Source organism: Salminus brasiliensis, chromosome 16 (assembly GCF_030463535.1).
Source record: "Salminus brasiliensis chromosome 16, fSalBra1.hap2, whole genome shotgun sequence".
NCBI lineage: Eukaryota > Metazoa > Chordata > Actinopteri > Characiformes > Bryconidae > Salminus > Salminus brasiliensis.
This window is the reverse complement of record NC_132893.1, coordinates 31,005,045-31,022,803: the sequence shown is the minus strand read 5'-3', so window position 1 is coordinate 31,022,803 and position 17,759 is coordinate 31,005,045. Positions and strand designations below refer to the sequence as shown.

Sequence of the window (17,759 nt, the reverse complement as noted above, 5' to 3'; positions counted from 1 at the left end):
AAGTTAAGACCTCCAACAGTGGAATCATAGTCTTGGACGTCTTGGTGTCCCCCTACAGATGAAAGCCAACTACCTAAGCCCAACTACCTGTAATAAATGAATGTTTCAGGTAAAAGAAAACACATTAAAGACGCCTCACGGTCTCGTTTTCAGCAGCACTGTCCCATTAACTCAAATTTAGTGTCTACCAGCTCCCACAAAGATACTAATCCACTATTAGTCGTCCAGCAGGCTGTAATTTCACCACTGTTTGAACAGAGATGCTACATTTTCCGCGTTCCGCTGCCAAAGTGTGTCCGTTTGGCCAGCTGTGTGAGGATAGTGCTCTCACGGAAGCTGTAATGTTGGGCTAACCCACGTTGGCTGCTTTGGGAGTTGGGAAGAGCCCCTGAAGTGCTGACGCGGATCGGGGCTGAGCGAGTAAAACCGTGTTCGAGGGCGAGATGTTTCTCTGGATTTTGGCTCTCTCTCTCGCCTTAACGCGGACAAAATGCTACTTTCCGGAGGAAAATTACACGGCGGAGTCCAAAATGCAGCAGCCCACGGTCGTGATAGCCATAATCGCCAGAAACGCGGCGCATTCGCTGCCGTACTACCTCGGAGCTCTGGAGAGGCTGAACTACCCCAAAGACCGGATCTCCATTTGGTACGTGACTGCTCACGGAACCATTTTTCTTTTGTAAAAGCCTGTTGTTTCCCTTTTTCTCCTTGTTTCTCAGGGGGAGTCGATTTCTTTACACTCCTCCAACGTTTCTTCCAGAGGAGCCCCCATCCCCCACTGGTTTTAGACGACTATTGGACTCCTGACTCACTTCAGAGTCATTTATAACCACTGAATCCGTAGTTTGGAGTGCAGAAGGCTACTAGAAAGATCTCCCCTTTTTCAGGAACAGCAGGGAATCCCTTGTGTAGTTCTGGAGAATCCCTGTGATAAAGAGTTTTGCACATCTGGTTCTGCTTATGAAGGTTTTAGTATTGAGCTAATGTGTAGAATCTAATGCATCATAGGAAGCAAAGTAAAGCATCAGACTGGAATGCCAGGACTGGGAAACTCCTCAAACATGGATTATTATTCAGTCATTAATCTTAAAACGTATTATTCAGTATCAGCTTCCATAATTCTGTGACTATTAGGAAACTAAGTTCTGTATTTTACTGAACTGTGGGCCATTGCCTTGCAGGCCAAGCCTCGTTATCAGTGAATCTCTATGGCAGTGGTCACCAAGGCCTATCTACTCCAACCCTAATCGATCCACAAAGCTGGTTCGGACCTATTCGAATGGTCTGTTCCACCTTAAATAAGGCAGCACTTACCTTATGCGGCTAAATATAGTGGACACATCAGCCTTGTAACCAACCTAGTCCACTTTATTATTCAGTCATTAATATGAAACTATTATTCTGTAAGCACAATCAGTAATTCTGTAACTTACTATGGAACTGCTGGCCCTCATGTCTTCTCTGTCTGCATGTATTAAGGTGAAAAGTCTGTAACTACCATGAAACTGATATGGAAGTTCTGTATTTTACTGAATAGTGAGCCATTGCCTTGCAGGCCAAGTCTCGTTATCAGTGAATCTCTATGGCAGTGGTCACCAAGGCCTATCTACTCCAACCCTAATCTATCCAAAAGCTGGTTCGGACCTATTTGAATGGTCTGTTCCACCTTAAATAATGCAGCACTTACCTTATGCAGCTAAATATAGTGGACACTTGTATCCAACCTAGTCCACTTTATTATTCAGTCATTAATATTAAACTTTTATTCAGTAAGCACAATCAATAATTCTCTAACTTACTATGGAACTACTGCCCCTCATGTCTTCTCTGTCTGGGTGGAAAGTCTGTAACTACTATGAAACTGAGCCATTGCCTTGGAGGCCAAGCCTCGTTATCAGTGAATCTCTATGGCAGTGGTCACCAAGATCTAGACCTATCTACTCCAACCCTATGAAACTGAAGTAATCTGTATTTTACTGAATAGTGAGCCATTGCCTTGAAGGTCACACCTGTTATCAGTGTTATCAGTGAACATCTACGAAGTCCGTTACCAAGATCTAGGCCTTCTGTTCTGCAGTCTTTCTCTACTCGAACCCTAATCCACTGTGACATAAAAAGTTAATCAACACTGGAGTCCATAATCTAGTCTGTCGCCATACTCTGGGTCTTCTCAACAGTCCCTCATGTCTCAACTACCTTGGTACTATAAGTTCTGTATTTCACTCAGGGGTGAGCAGTTGCCTTGGAGGCCGGGCTGTGTTGTAAGTGAACATCTATGGCTGTGGTCACCAAGATCTAGTCATACTATTCTGCAGACTTTATCTACTCCGACCTACAAAAACAAAGCTGGTTTTGACGTCTTATTCATATTGTCTGTTCCACCTTAAGTGGTTCAGCAGTTACGTTCTGCAGCGTCTGCTGCACCATTTAATTAAGGTGGAAACGGAAACCTCAGCCTTGTAATCAATCTGGTCCATCCTATCATTCAGTCATTAATCTTGAAACCTATTATTTATATATATTTAGGAGGGCGAAGAGCTGAAGTGTGGGACCACATACAGTACAGATGTTGCACCACTGGAATTCTTTGTTTATCTTTAAGAGTACTCTGGGTCTGGAAAACTGGCACTTAGAATGCGTTTTAAGTGCTCAGCTGCCCCTAATGTCTTCTTTGTCTTTACGTATCAGGGCAGCGACAGACCACAACACTGACAACACCACCGCAGTCCTTCGAGAATGGCTCACCATCATGCAGCAGCACTATCACTACGTGGAGTGGAGGCCTATGGACAAACCGACGTAAGCTCCTTGACCAATTTTGACAGAGGTCTTAGTAGTTCATTCAAGGTTTAGCCAGTTTTGATGGCTTTGCAGTAGAGGAATGATATCTGAGTGCTGTACTTGTGTGATCTTGGAAACGAGTCCGACTGTGTTTTTTATTGGGGCTTTGATACAAAACCTTATTGTCAATTGCAAAAATGAGAACACTGTCTTCTTATAGACATATAACACAAGCTAATCAATCTAATACAGTGACTAAATGCTGCACAATAATGCATTTAAACCAAAACTGGGTTCATGGTTTGATGTTTTCATAGTATTTTTAACCAAACAAAATGTGCTTTCTGTAGGGCTGCACAAAATATCCCTCATTTTACTCTATTTATCTTGGATATGCATGTATTAGTGCATTAGTATTCATTTCATGACATGTTGAATTGCTTTCTCTGGTACAATCTGGTGAAAATTCTTTATGTTTTAATATCGCAAAATATATATCGCAGAAAAAATATTGTAATGTCTGTTGTTTTCCAGTATCACTCAGCACTATTTTTCAGCTCAGTTCCAGTTGTATAATAACGGGACTGATACTGTAGGAAGGAGGAGTGTGGAGCGTGAGGGTGTCTACATACTTGAGGAGAGGTCTCTAAATCTGAAACTGAGCTGTTAATGGAACTGTTTGGCTGCCTAGTGTTCATTTACATTTATGGCATTTAGCTGATGCTCTTATCCAGAGCGACTTACAAGGTTCCTCGTATTACAGAGGTGGACCAATGTAATAGGAGGTCTTATTGGTGTAGCACAGCATAGTCACCCAGACCGGGAATCGAACTCCAGTTTCCCACATGGTGTGGCAGCTCACTGGCAGGTAGTGGTGATATCTGTTGCGCTACTCCAACCAGCAGTCGATCTACCAGTGACTTAAAACTGGTTTCCACATCTAGATTTAAAGATTAATTAGTGCCAAACATGCAGCTGCTTCAGCGTATTTTAGTTAGGTGTTAGGTGGAGAGGGACTATAAAACTGTGACTATGCACACCAGCTTTGGGATTTTTTAGTATTTTTTTATAGAAGGTATCAAACATCAACCTACCTTTAGGAATTTGGAAAATTTGCCTTTTTTTCAGGTCAGGCTGCCCTGGGGTAAAAGGGTTTAGAAGATTCCTTCTTTCTGATCTCACTGGAATGAATGGGCAAGCTTTAGCTTGCCAGCTAAGTGGTTTCATTCCACTGCTAAACTCAGTGTGCAGAAAAAATCACCTGGATTCATCTGAGCTGTTTTGCCGCCGCTTTTAGGTTTTTCGTTCTAACTCTGATCAGCTACCAGACCATACCCCATTAGTAAAGGCCTTCTTAGATCTCAATAGCACGTTTGATGGATACATCAGCTATAGATGGCACAATAGCTGCAGTACACAGGATATTTATACTCTAAACCTTGAGGGCATTCATTTTGGTCTGGGTGGGCTGGACTCCAGCACAGTCGTCATCCAGCATACACAGCGTGGTTAGTGGTTGTATCAGGTGTATATCAGGAATCACCAGAACTCTGAAACCCTGGGCCAGAATAAGGGACAAAAGTGAGATGTAATGCAGTAGAACATTTACTTTTACATTTACGGCATTTAGCAGACGCTCTTATCCAGAGCGACTTACCAAAGTGCTTCACTGTTTACTCAAGAATACCATCAGCTAGTTTAAATAGACTAGTATTCAAAGATCCCTCTAAGCTTAGACTCTACTAAACACAAGCCAATATGGAGACCACAATACTCAACACTACACGTCGTCCAAGTACTCTCGGAAGTGATGGGTCTTCCGATTGTTCTGCCGCTTCAGTGCCAGGACAGAAAAAGGTCTGGATGCTTGTCTTCCGTGGATCTTAAGGGATGGCGGGTCAAGCCGAGCCATCCAGTAGAGGTACCAGACAGTGAAGATAGTAAATTATGTAATTCAAAGGCAGTCCAAATGAAAACCCAGATTTTATGACCAGCTATTTTAGATTATAGTTGGAAGTAAACTCAAGACGCTGGATTGGGCAACCCTGCTGTGAGCTGATTTTATTGAGCATATTAAATGACGGCATCTGTGGGAAAGCAATCAATTTCTGTAGCCCCAGACTTAATTGTATCTTCTGGTCTCCCTATGCAGGTCCTATGCTGGTGAGTTGGGGCCCAAGCACTGGACTAATGGCCGTTACGAGTACATCATGAAGCTCAAACAGGCAGCATTGAACTTCGCCAAGAAACGCTGGGCTGACTACATCCTGGTAGGGTACATTTGGTAGATTGAGGAGCTACATCTCACATAAACACACACACACACACTTCCTCTATTCAGCGTTTTATGAGCAGGATAATATAAACAGTTTATTTTATTCTTGAAGGAATCTTTCAGCTAAAGCCATCTTGCTAGAACTAGCAAGGTTAGCTGTGCTGTTGGCTAATTAACTGATTTTTTGGGTTTTTTTTTTCTATAGTATGCAGATGCAGATAACATCCTAACCAACCCAGAAACCCTGAACCTCCTCATCGCAGAGAATAAGTCTGTTATCGCCCCCATGCTGGACTCACAGTCTGCCTACTCCAACTACTGGTGTGGCATTACACCTCAGGTAAATTGTGTGTGTGTGTGTGGCCAGAATCCTTTTTTTAGTTACTGATTGAAGTAATTTTGCTGAATCAGCAGCCAACTACACAATTATTACTGTTAGCCTGTATAAATTACACACTGCTAGACTACAGTTTTTATGGTGAGACATTGAAAAGTACACACACTGTGATTCATACTGTATTCATATCACATCATCATAATTACTGTAGGACTGTAAAAACTACTTGCTGCAGATTCATACTGGTTAAAGAACTTCACAACGCTATTCTTTCAGACTATAAAAAAAACTACAGATACTGGAGATTCATACTGGATTAAAACTCCAGTTATTTCTGTGAGACTGTAAAAAAATACACAAACGTCAGATTGATACTGGACTCAAATAGAACTCCTAAATTATTTCGTTATTTTCGTTTCATTATTTTTATACTGTAAAAATTATACATGCTGCAATTCCGGAAAATCACTGCACCATTTTACTGTCAGACCGTAAAAACTACAAACACCTCACAGACATACTGGATTTAAATCGCTTTACAGACATGAATTACAGTCTAACTGTAAAACACTACACATCGCAGATTCATACCGGATTATAATTAAAGCACATTTTGTGGTCAAAAATTACACACTGCAGACCCATACTGGATTTAAATAACTTTACAGTTATTTCTGTGAAACTGTAAAAACTATGCAAACTTCGATTCATACTGGATAAAAATCCCTTTACAATAGTTACTCTCAGGCTATAAAAACACACACTTCAGACACACACACTTATCCAGACTGGATAAAAATCACATTACAGTAATTACTCTCAGGCTATAAAAACTACACACTTCAGATTCATACTGGATAAAAATCACTTTACAATAATTACTCTCAGGCTAAAAAAACGACGCACTTCAGATTCATACTGGATAAAATCACATTACAATAATTACTCTCAGGCTATAAAAACTACACACTTCAGATTCATACTGGATAAAAATCACATTACAATAATTACTCTCAGGCTATGAAAACTACACACTTCAAATTTATACTGGATAAAAATCACTTTACAATAATTACTCTCAGGCTATAAAAACAACGCACTTCAGAATCATACTGGATAAAATCACATTACAATAATTACTCTCAGGCTATAAAAATTACACACTTCAGATTCATACTGGATAAAATCACATTACAATAATTACTCTCAGGCTATAAAAACCACACACTTCAGATTCATACTGGATAAAAATCACATTACAATAATTACTCTCAGGCTATAAAAACTACACACTTCAGATTCATACTGGATAAAATCACATTACAATAATTACTCTCAGGCTATAAAAACGATGCACTTCAGATTCATACTGGATAAAATCACATTACAATAATTACTCTCAGGCTATAAAAACGACGCACTTCAGATTCATACTGGATAAAATCACATTACAATAATTACTACCAGACTGTAAAAGCTAGAGACATTGATTCATATTGGATGTAACTCACAGATCTCATCTCTCAGGTAACTCTAATCTGTATCATATAAGTGTTGCAGTTTTCTTATGCTGTGTGTGAATCTATTGCTAAATGCATGTGGCTGTTTTAGGGGTACTACCGCCGCACAGCGGAGTACTTCCCGACCAGAAGCCGCTACCGAAAGGGCTGCTTCCCTGTTCCCATGGTACATTCTACCATGCTGCTGGATCTGCGCAAGGAAGGCACCAAGAAGGTGGCCTTTCACCCGCCACACAAAGACTACTCCTGGCCTTTCGATGACATCATTGTCTTTGCCTTCTCCTGCAGAGTGTCAGGTACACCCTCTACTCTCTAAAGCGGCTCTTCTGAGGCTGAATAGTGAAGTACTTTGCAGAGGTGCAGAAAGCAGACTGAATCTGTGTGCTGTGCTCTTTCAGAGGTGCAGATGTATCTATGCAATAAAGAGCGCTATGGCTACCTGAACGTCCCTGCCAAACCACACCAGACGGTGGAGGATGACCGCATCAACTTCGTTCATCTTTACTTGGAGGCCTTAAGTGAGTTTGGCTTGTCCCTTTGGCTAGCTTTTAACCTGTTTTCTTCTTTTGTGGCAGCCTGTGGCCAGTGGAGGAGAGGACAGTGCTTTGTACTGCTCTGTTAAAAAAAAAGACTGTCATATACTCTCAAAATATTATTGGCTTGTCAAAATTCATTCAGAAGAGGTGTAGTGTAGTGAGGTGTACACCTCAGTATTGCGATATTTTTGATTTTATGATGTACAGTGTTTATAGAGTTCTGCTTTCCTAGTTAAAGGTTCACAGAGCTGTAAGAACTATAGAAATAAAGGGTTTTCTATTCTGTAATACTGTATTACTGTATACTGTAATGTTCTTTACTGCAGTTGATGGCCCCCCCATGTATGTGTCCCGCTACATCCATGTTCCTCCAAAGCAGACAGACCTGATGGGTTTTGATGAGGTGAGTTCGTGTGACACAGAGGCAGGTTGCACCTGCCTCCAGCCTGCCCTCAAAAGCTCAACAAACTGAACACACACACACAAACACACACACACACACACACATATATATATACACACACACATACACAATATATTTTTTTATGTAACAATAACTTTAACATATTATAGAAGGTATATTTATTGAGTAGTTAGTGTTATTAAATGGTAAATAATATGCACTATGATTGATTGATTTTTTATAAATCACGCATTCTAATATGATGTATTTATTAAATAAGTTTGATTTATTTCATTTATTAATAATTTATGTAATTATTTATTTAAAAATATTTATTTGTCAATTTTTAATCATATTTTTTACAGCTTCTTGTGAATGGTTTAATCTCTTATTGAACAGTTTTCGCATCTTATTCTTCAGATTTACCTGATAAACCTGCGCAGGCGGCCGGACCGTAGGGAGAGGATGCTGTGGTCACTCTATGAGCTGGAGATCAACGCTAAAGTGGTGGACGCTGTGGACGGAGCGTCAGTTCTGCAACTTTCATTACTTTAAGCTCTGTGTTTATCTGTGTTAGACTGGTTTAAACGGCTTTAGTGATCTTAGCTGATGTTCTGTAAGATCAGGTGATGTTACAGGTTATTAATTGCAGATCCGTTTAGTTTATAATTTTACATGTTTGTGTGTGTAGAGCTCTGAACAGCAGCGATATTAAGATCCTGGGTGTTGACATCTTGCCGGGTTACAATGACCCTTTCTCTGGGCGTTCGCTGACTAAGGGAGAGGTGGGCTGCTTCCTCAGCCACTATTACATCTGGAAGGAGGTGAGTAACCTAAAACACAATCACAAACACGCACATTCTGAAAGCTGTATTTGGTTTCAGATGAACAGTTTAAAAAGAGAGTCCAACCCAGCAACAGAGCTCAGAGTTCCCATACACGACACAGTGTATCTAAACAGTCCTTCATTAAGTAAGTCAGGTGAGCTGCTGGTGGAACTGAACACATATACATACAGTGTCTGGAGCTTACAGTGTTCTTATAACATAACAAGAACTTTACTGACCAACAGCACTGACCGCTGACTTTATGTTTATCTGGGTTTATTTTTATGTTATTTGGAGTTATTACTCCAAATAATTACATAATACATAATACATAATTACACTTTGATCCACGATTCCTCATGGCAATCAAGTACCTTATATACCCCAACGGGGGAACCGGCTTCTTGCACAAAGTACAAGAAAGTTGACCTGGACCCCAGGCCAAAAATATTAGCTCAAGGCGTGGTCCACACAAGCAAAATAGAGTTTTACAGACAGACACTCTCACTGACCACTTTTCAAACAGTGTTTTACGTTGTATTATTGTGTAATATCTAATACTACAGATATAAATCACAGATTTAAACAGGTCGATGGATTTGATTATGTTTCTTCAGTTTGTTCAGTGCTTTAGTTCATCTTGAATTCTCAATTTCTTTTACCATGATTCAGTTTAATTTTCTTTTTTTTGGTCAAATTCAGACTTAGTATTAAATCACATGAAATGTGATAAGTATTCACATGTAATATAGATGATAAAAGCATTACATATACAGTTTTGGCACTTATTACAAGAACAGGACACCCAATATAATTAGTCATTAGAATATTACTGAAATATGTCATATTTATTATAGTTATAGTATAGATTATTTATAGTCAGTTGCCACAGGCTGAAGTGAGGATATGTAGTATGAGTTTGTGTAGAAAGATAACTCTAGTTGTTAATGTTATTATACATATCTCACTCTCTCTCTCTCTCTCTCTCTCTCTCCCTCTGTCTCTCTGTCTCTGTCTCTGTCTCAGATGGTGGACATGCAGCTGGACAAAGCTCTAATCCTTGAGGATGACGTGCGTTTTCAGGGCAACTTCAAACGGCGCCTCATGTACCTGATGGAGGAGGTGGAGTTAGCAGAGCTGGACTGGGACATTATGTGAGTGTCACCTTTCTGTCATGATGTTGCCATGCACACTATAGGGGTCTTCTTTGGTACACTCCATGGAAGACATTCATTTAATGTTGTTCCTTCTTTAAAGGTTTGCAATCATTTTTATTATTATTATTATTAGTAGTAGTAGTAATTGTATTATTATTATAATTTATAATAACATTGTGCCAATCTTCAGGGCAATGTATTTTTACGCCCCTGAGGACAGCAGAGCAGCGCCCTCTTGTGTCTGACACTCTGCTGTGACGTGTGTTTGTGGGATTCAGATACCTGGGCAGGAAGCAGGTGAACCCCACAAAAGAGGAACCGGTGGAGAACGTGAAGAACTTGGTGTTTGTTGACTATTCGTACTGGACCCTCTCCTACATCATCTCTCTGCAGGGGGCACAGAAGCTACTCAACGCTGAACCTCTCTCTAAAATGCTCCCCGTGGACGAGTTTCTGCCCATCATGTACGACAAGCATCCAAAGTAAGTAAGGCAAGGATAGAACAACACCCGCTTGTGTGATGAAGCTTATGTGTAATTCAGCCACAAGAATATCACTGAGGTCAAGTTCTGATGTTGTCTTTCTAATTCATCCCAGAGTACTGGAAGGCGCTCCATTTTTCCACAGCCCAGTGCTGGGGGCTTCAGACCCCTCTAGACGAAGTTTGGCATTAGGTTCGGTGACATCAGAGTGTCCCATTCTATCGGCAGTGGTTTTCTACTGGGATTCTACTGTATAATCTGTGTGAGTTCCTTTGTCAGCAAAGCATGATACGGATACCTTTAGACATATCATGCAAGCTGTAGTTTGGATGGAAATTGAAGTCTGTGGTGACATAAGTAAAATCTAGACGGCTAAATTACTGCTTCTGCTGCTTCTTTATGGTCTGAGCCAGTAACCATCAGCATCTGCTCCTGGCAGTCTAGAAAAGCTCACGCTGGGGAAGGAGGCCGAGCTATGTGTGCAGTTGTAGGTTGTGTGGAACGTAAGCTGCAGTTAGGAAGCTTGTGTTGGGTTGTGGTTTTCTAATTTTGAAATCTTAGGTTGAAATTCATGGTCCAGGAAATGATAGCAGTCTTTCTGAGCTACAAAAAAATGACCCGCTGCAGTGTGCATCCTGAAGAGAAGTCCTTTCTATAATTTTTCCCATTTTTTCCACAGTCTCATAAAACGTGGAGGCAATTTATTCCTCAGATGGTTCTGGTAGACAGACGAAGAGCCAGAACTGATGCTACTCTCTGGATTTGAGCTTAGTGTGTGTAGGTGTGTGTGTGTGTATTAGTGTGAGTGTATACTGCATGTGAACTGAAAAATATGCTTGCCCATATTTCCTGCTTTATCACCTTCAAGAACTGACTGTTCACTTGCTGCCTAATTTGTAGATCCCACCTCTTGACAGGTGCTATTGGACCCAGATAATCAGTGCTATTTCCTAATTGTTACAGTAATGGCTGATCAGTGTATAGAACCATTCACTTTACTTACTAATAGATTTATCACACATCAAAACAGTTCTATTATTAAAGATATTGTTAGGGTTAGTATATGTAAGGTAGACTTATTTAAATACTTTTTAATCAGTGCTTTAGCTGGAGTTTAACTCGTTTCGCATATATTTACAATCTCTCTGTACTTTAATATACTTGCTATTACTAAACTCATAATGACCAATGCTTTAAACATTTAAAAAATAAGGGCACCATAATGTAATACCAAACCTGGAAGTAATATAAGGGTAGAGCATTTTTGTGTGTGTGTGTGTGTATGTGTGTGTGTGTGTGTGTGTGTGTGTGTGTGTGTGTGTGTGTGCTGACAAGCTGCCTTTTCTTTCCATCCACTTTCTCCTCTGTCCCCTGGCTCTCTCTGCTCTTGCCATACGCCGTCCAGAAGCATTCCATTTCCTCAGCATGAGATTCACACTATATGGACAAAAGTATTGGGACACCTAATTGGGTCCCAATTTGATAGATTTGATGGTATTCAGCCACAAAGGTCTAAGTGAGATCAGGATGTTGGATGATCACCACCCCACCTCATCCCAAACGCTGCAATGCATCCCAAAAGTACTGGATGGAACAACACCATCATTCCAGAGAACACAGTTCTACTGCTTCACAGCTCAATGCTGGGGGGCTTTGTACCCCTCTACCCCACACCTAGCATTAGGTAGGTGCTTCAGAGAGTCCTATTTTATTGGCAGTACCTCTCTACGAAGCTGTGTGTGTGCATCTGTGTCCACAGTGGGCGCAATTTAAAGTAGTTGCATGCATTCATTAGAAGTGGTGTCTACAAACATTTGGACATATAGTGATTCTCTCTCTTTGGATAAAAAGAAGCCTTCTTTATTATCTCATTATCTCACGCTTAAAGAGCTTACTCTCTCTCCACCTCCTGCTCTAGCGGTTCTAGCTGTTCTGTATTCTGAGGGAATGTGTCGCTGTTTGAGTTGGTGGAGGTCCAGGGCTTTGCACTCCTTCCAAGTTTGAAAAGGCCCAGGCGTCCAGTGCCAGCTGGCCAGGAAGAGACTTGTAAATAGTTGAGCGTGTTTGATAGTTCAGGTGCTTCTGTTACACTGCTGATTTTTCAGGAGAAGTGACATCTTAAGTATTTTGTTAGGTTTAACTTTGAGCTCTACAAGCACCAACTGGGACAGTCAGTCACCTGATTTGTGCACTGGTCATTTAGCTTATTCTGTCTCAGAGCAGCTGTGGGAGAGTGTTTTTGTGGGCCCCTTTAGCCAGTTGTCTCTACGAGCCCCCTGCTGGTACAACCATGCTATTACGCTGGAGACCCAGAGTGGGTGAGTGATACAGAAACGTCCACACTGTGGGACAACGACAGCGTGCGGACGGACTGGAGGGGCTCATACAAGAACCTAAAGGGAGGGGCCCCTTTAGCCAGTTGTCATCACTTTTTGCGTTACTTTAATGTATCTGCTGACTGACGGATTGCCCTGTGACGAACCTTTGTGCAACATAATAAGCAAAAAGGCCACAGTTCGTGCAATTGTGGCAGCTAGGAGAATGTGTTGTCTCTCCCTTTTTGGGGTAATTTGTATTGGGGGCTTGTAAACCTGCATGTTGACAGATAACCTGCAACAGTGGTTCTTTGGTTTGATTCTATTTGGGTTTATTTTAGTGTTTAAATAGTACTACAGTAGACTGTCCTCAGCTGGGTTGCTCAAAGATGTCATAAGTGACTGTAGAAAACCTGGACAGCACAACGTCTCTCAGAAGTAAAGCAACCACAGGTCTAGTGCTTCTGCTGGCTGGTTGCAGTATGATGTGTAGCTCCACCCATTCCCATGTGTTAATGACAAACTAGTCCATTTTAAATTTTTCATTATTCTCTTCTAATTAGTCCTTCTATCTCCAGTGTCTCCAAATTCCAGAAGTTAGTTCTACCCTGGTTAGTTTCCACCACTCTGCTCTATCGTAAGAAGGCGGGGCTACACTTGAAGTGATTGACAGCCTTGGCTGGAAGAGAGGACTGCCCTTTCTCTTCTTTACATTGAGGAGCTGAGCTGTAGTGGAACTTACATGAGCTGCATTTTTACTGTTGGAGCGTCCACTTACCGGACAATCTGGGAATTCAGGGGGAAATCCATTCTGCTTCTGCACTGGGAGCTCAATGAAGACGGTCTGAGAAACGCTTGGTCTGGGAAAAAGGGGTGGGGCTACCAAATGAGTTTGGCTCAGGCTCTGGTCTATACTGCGCAGACTCTGGTTGCAAATTTGACAACATGGTGGGTTGTTGTGGCTTAATTTCTACATAACGTAAGGGAATGGAACCACGGTGTCCACGTTTTCTACAGTCGTTGATGTCACCAAAGACATTGGCATTTTTAGAATAGAAGGAATCTACTTCTAGACCATCGTTCATACACTGCAATCACAGTTTGAGTGGACATTGTAATTTATGTTTAACCAGATAGCCCATGCACATCCTAGTTAGAGCATTTACTGGTCAGTTATGGCAATAGCAAGTGTATTGTAGATTGGCCCAGCTGTAGTGGCCACATTTAAGGTCTGTCATTTGAACTCTCACTCTATTTGGACAGAATTATTGGGACACCTGCTAATTTACTGCTTTTTCTTAAATCAAGAGTTTTAATAAAATGTATCCTGCTTTTGTTGGAGTAACTGTCTCTACTGTCCAGGGATAAAGGCTTTCTACTAAATTTTGGAGTAGCATTGCTGGGAGGATTTGATTGCATTTAGCAACAAGAGCGTTAGTGAGGTCAGGATGTTGGATGATCAGCACCCCACCTCACCCCCAAACTTCCCAGCTCATCTCAAAAGTACTGGATGGAGCACCGCCACTGCTCCACTCCAGCTCAGTGCTGGAGGGGCTTTATACCCCTCTAGCCCACACCTGGCATTAGGCAGCATGGTGCTATTAGATTCATGGTTATCTGCTACAGAGAGTCCTATTCTATTGGCCCTACTTCTCTACAGGGACTAGACAAGCTGTGTCAGCAGTGGGTGCAATTTAAAGTAGTTGAACGCATTCATTAGAACATTTACATTTATGGCATTTAGCTGATGCTCTTATCCAGAGCGACTTACAGGGTTACTCATATTACAGAGGTGGGCCAATGTAGTGTTAGGAGTCTTGCCCAAGGACTCTTATTGGTGTAGCACAGCTTAGTCACCCAGACTGGGAATCGAACCCCAGTCTCCCACGTGGTGAGGTAGCTCACTAGCAGGTAGTGGTATTATCTGTTGCGCCACACCAACCACTAGAAGGGGTGTCCAGAAACATTTGGACAAATGTACATGGGAGAAAACATACTAGTCCCTCTGCTCCTTAGTTGTACTTCAGAAGTATATTGTCAACAATGTAATGTTGTTGTGTGTGTGTGTGTGTGTGTGTGTCTGTGTGTTTACTTTCTCTGTTTTTTTTAACAGTGAGGACTACAAATCCCATTTCCTGAACCGGAACTTGCAGGCCTTCTCTACAAGCCCCCTGCTGGTACAACCATGCCATTACGCTGGAGACCCAGAGTGGGTGAGTGATACAGAAACGTCCACACTGTGGGACAACGACAGCGTGCGGACGGACTGGAGGGGCTCATACAAGAACCTAAAAGGAGGGACCCCACCAGCTGGGGTGCAGAGCTCCTCCTACAGGGACGAGTTGTAAAGCACAGGCCAGTGAGCCACTCCTGTAAATGAGTCAGCCATTCTGGAAGTCAGGGTATGTGGAAATGTGTGTGACACCTTTACTTTTCCATGGACTGTACTAGTTCAGAGGCTTGCAGACCGAAGCCTGTTAGGAACATGACACACACCCTTTCTCAGGGGGAAGCTGCTCCAGAAGCGATCCATCCTCTAAAACCTGTGTGTGTTATCTCAGCTACAGTGCAGTCTAGACTAGACTGGCTTGAGTCTGTATGTCACATTGGATTTGAAGTGGAACTCTGAAGTGCTGAGGAATTTTTTACCCTTGTGATTTACTGGTATTGACGATTGCTTGGCTCTATCATTGACCAATGACAACAGTAGACTCCAGATGCAGATATAATCCACAGCTATACATGGACTAATAATGCAACCACAGACGGCTGTCCAATAAACAACAGAGCCGCAAATTGTTTGATTCTTTTCGTCAAGCCAACTCTACATGATACAGTAACTGATTACCAAGCTTTTTTTTATTAACTCAACTTAGTTTAGCCAAAAGTTCTTACATTTTTTACTCCTGCATCTCAATACATACTGGCTTGAGCCTTGTGTAAGATGTTTAGTCTGTGGCTCCTCCTCTTCAATTTGTTTACCATTTAGTCCCATCTGCAGGTTAGAACTCCTTAGACTGGGAGGCTTTTGGCAGTGTAGCTCTGAGCTTTCAATGGGTTTGGAACTCCTCACTCTTGATGAGCAGCAGTTAGACCGTAGGGCCGGTCTAGAGCTGTGATATTACGCTACATAAAAAAACACAGTTCTAATTTTCCATTTTATCTTGGCCATAAAAATGTTGACATTAGACAACCATCTAACTGCCTGCTTGTCAAGCGACAGGAAATCATACGTTCAAATTCCATCAACACCACAACCCTCCATAGTCTGGAGTCTGAGAAAAGGAAGGCCTCCCCCATGTGATACATAGACTTCTAAGCTAAGGTGGGACTAAACATTAAATAATTAAAGGGCATTGCCAGGGAGTTATGAGTACTAGCAACATATTAGCAACACCACAGGAACCACCTAGCAACACCATATAAACTGTTTCAGATACCATAGGCACAATCACTTAGCAACACTATATCAACACATTCTGATACCATAGCAATCACTTAGCAACACCACAGAAACTACCTGGGATACCATGGCAACCAACTAGCAACATCCTAGCAACCACGCAGCAACACAGTAGCAACCACTTTATTAACACCATAACAACTACCATGCAATGCCATAGCAGCCACCTAGCAACACCATATTAACCCATTCAGATACCATAGCAATCACATAGCAACACCACAGAAACTACCTGGGATACCATGGCAACCAACTAGCAACATCCTAGCAACCACATAGCAACACAGTAGCAAACACCTAGCAACCACTTAGAAACACCATAGCAGCCACCTAGCAACCACCTAGCAACACTTTAGCATCTGCCCAGGAAACGTCCAGTTTATCATCCATCTCATAGCTATACAGTTTTACATCAAACTGATCAGCAAAGCGTCTTCACCTGAATGAAGGCATTACTTGGGTTTGGGAAATCATTTTGAGCGTTTGTTTGAAACAAAGATTTGCACCACAAACCACAACACACTCACAGTGTCCACAAGACCTGCACTCTACAGTTATATATATTCTATATAGTATATATATATATATAGTTTTTTTATTTTTACGGCCTAAAATTTCCACATTCCCAGTAAATCAAGCTGACAGTCTGCTCCCGAACCTAGAACCCAGTCATGGTTTTCTTTCAGGTCCAGAGTGCTGGAGTAACAAAACTCCATCCGAAAAACTTACAGACTGCACTGTAGGAGGTTGCATTAGATTATTGAATGGGTCAGGAGTAATGAGCTCAGTCATGATGTCTTTTTTTCATGTTTATTAATATTGTTTTAATATTATTGTTTCCTGTTTTATTATTTTTTTATATAGTATAAGACGTGTTAAACACATGGAGGGAATGCTCATCATGAGATTTACACCAAAGTCTAATTTAAGCAGATAATAAAACAGCCACTTTGCACATGTGCTAAAAACAATCAGAGAAACAAGTGTGTGCGGGAAGCATGTGTATATACACTCGTGTTCATGAGTGAATGTGTCTGGCCACTTGTTTCGTTTTCTGTACACTTTTCCAGTTGATGCCGTTTAAGTTTTTATCTTTTACAGTTATAAGAATCATCATCATCATCAGCAGCAGCAACAGCAGCAGCAGCAGCATCACCATCATTTTCATCATCCTCTTTTTTTTCTTATTTATTTCCTTAGTCTTCTCATGACCTTGTGTGTTTGTTTCTTCTGAAGAGTGGTGTAGCTGTAGTATAATAGCTGGTCATCTTTAATAAATGGATTAAGAAAAGCAGCTCTTAAGTTTATATTTGGTGATTTTTCTGCCTTTAAAACATAATAAAGAACGTCGCTCCTCCCCACTTGTTTTTGCTGATGGCACCAATGAAAAAGCTTCAGTAGTGCTCATTATTTCCATTTACTTACATCACAAGCACATTCCCCTGTAAACGACCGCATACCCCCTCAGCAAATACTGTTGGTGTGTTGTGTAGTGTTGTGACTTTACTATGTGTGCAGCTCTATACAATGGATTAGGAACCACTGAGTTGGAGAAAGTACTTCATTCTGTCCAGCGCAGTCTGTGTGTTACTGCTGCCACCTAAAGGAGGAAAATTTGAAGCACAACTTTGAGGAATGAGAACACCTTAGTGGTTTTACCAAA

At 41.4% G+C, this 17,759-nt stretch overlaps 1 protein-coding gene across 1 annotated transcript; it reads left to right on the top strand.

Moving 5' to 3' along the window:
- The first annotated feature begins 389 nt into the window (after positions 1 to 389).
- Positions 390 to 16,229, top strand: cercam (cerebral endothelial cell adhesion molecule). The gene is made up of 12 exons (XM_072658955.1): positions 390 to 646; positions 2,689 to 2,799; positions 4,934 to 5,051; positions 5,262 to 5,396; positions 7,005 to 7,209; positions 7,312 to 7,431; positions 7,776 to 7,852; positions 8,273 to 8,379; positions 8,544 to 8,676; positions 9,706 to 9,833; positions 10,115 to 10,318; positions 14,747 to 16,229. The coding sequence occupies exons 1-12, from the start codon at positions 444 to 446 to the stop codon at positions 14,979 to 14,981; spliced, it is 1,776 nt and encodes a 591-aa protein (XP_072515056.1). The 5' UTR covers positions 390 to 443; the 3' UTR covers positions 14,982 to 16,229.
- Positions 16,230 to 17,759: the final 1,530 nt, after the last annotated feature.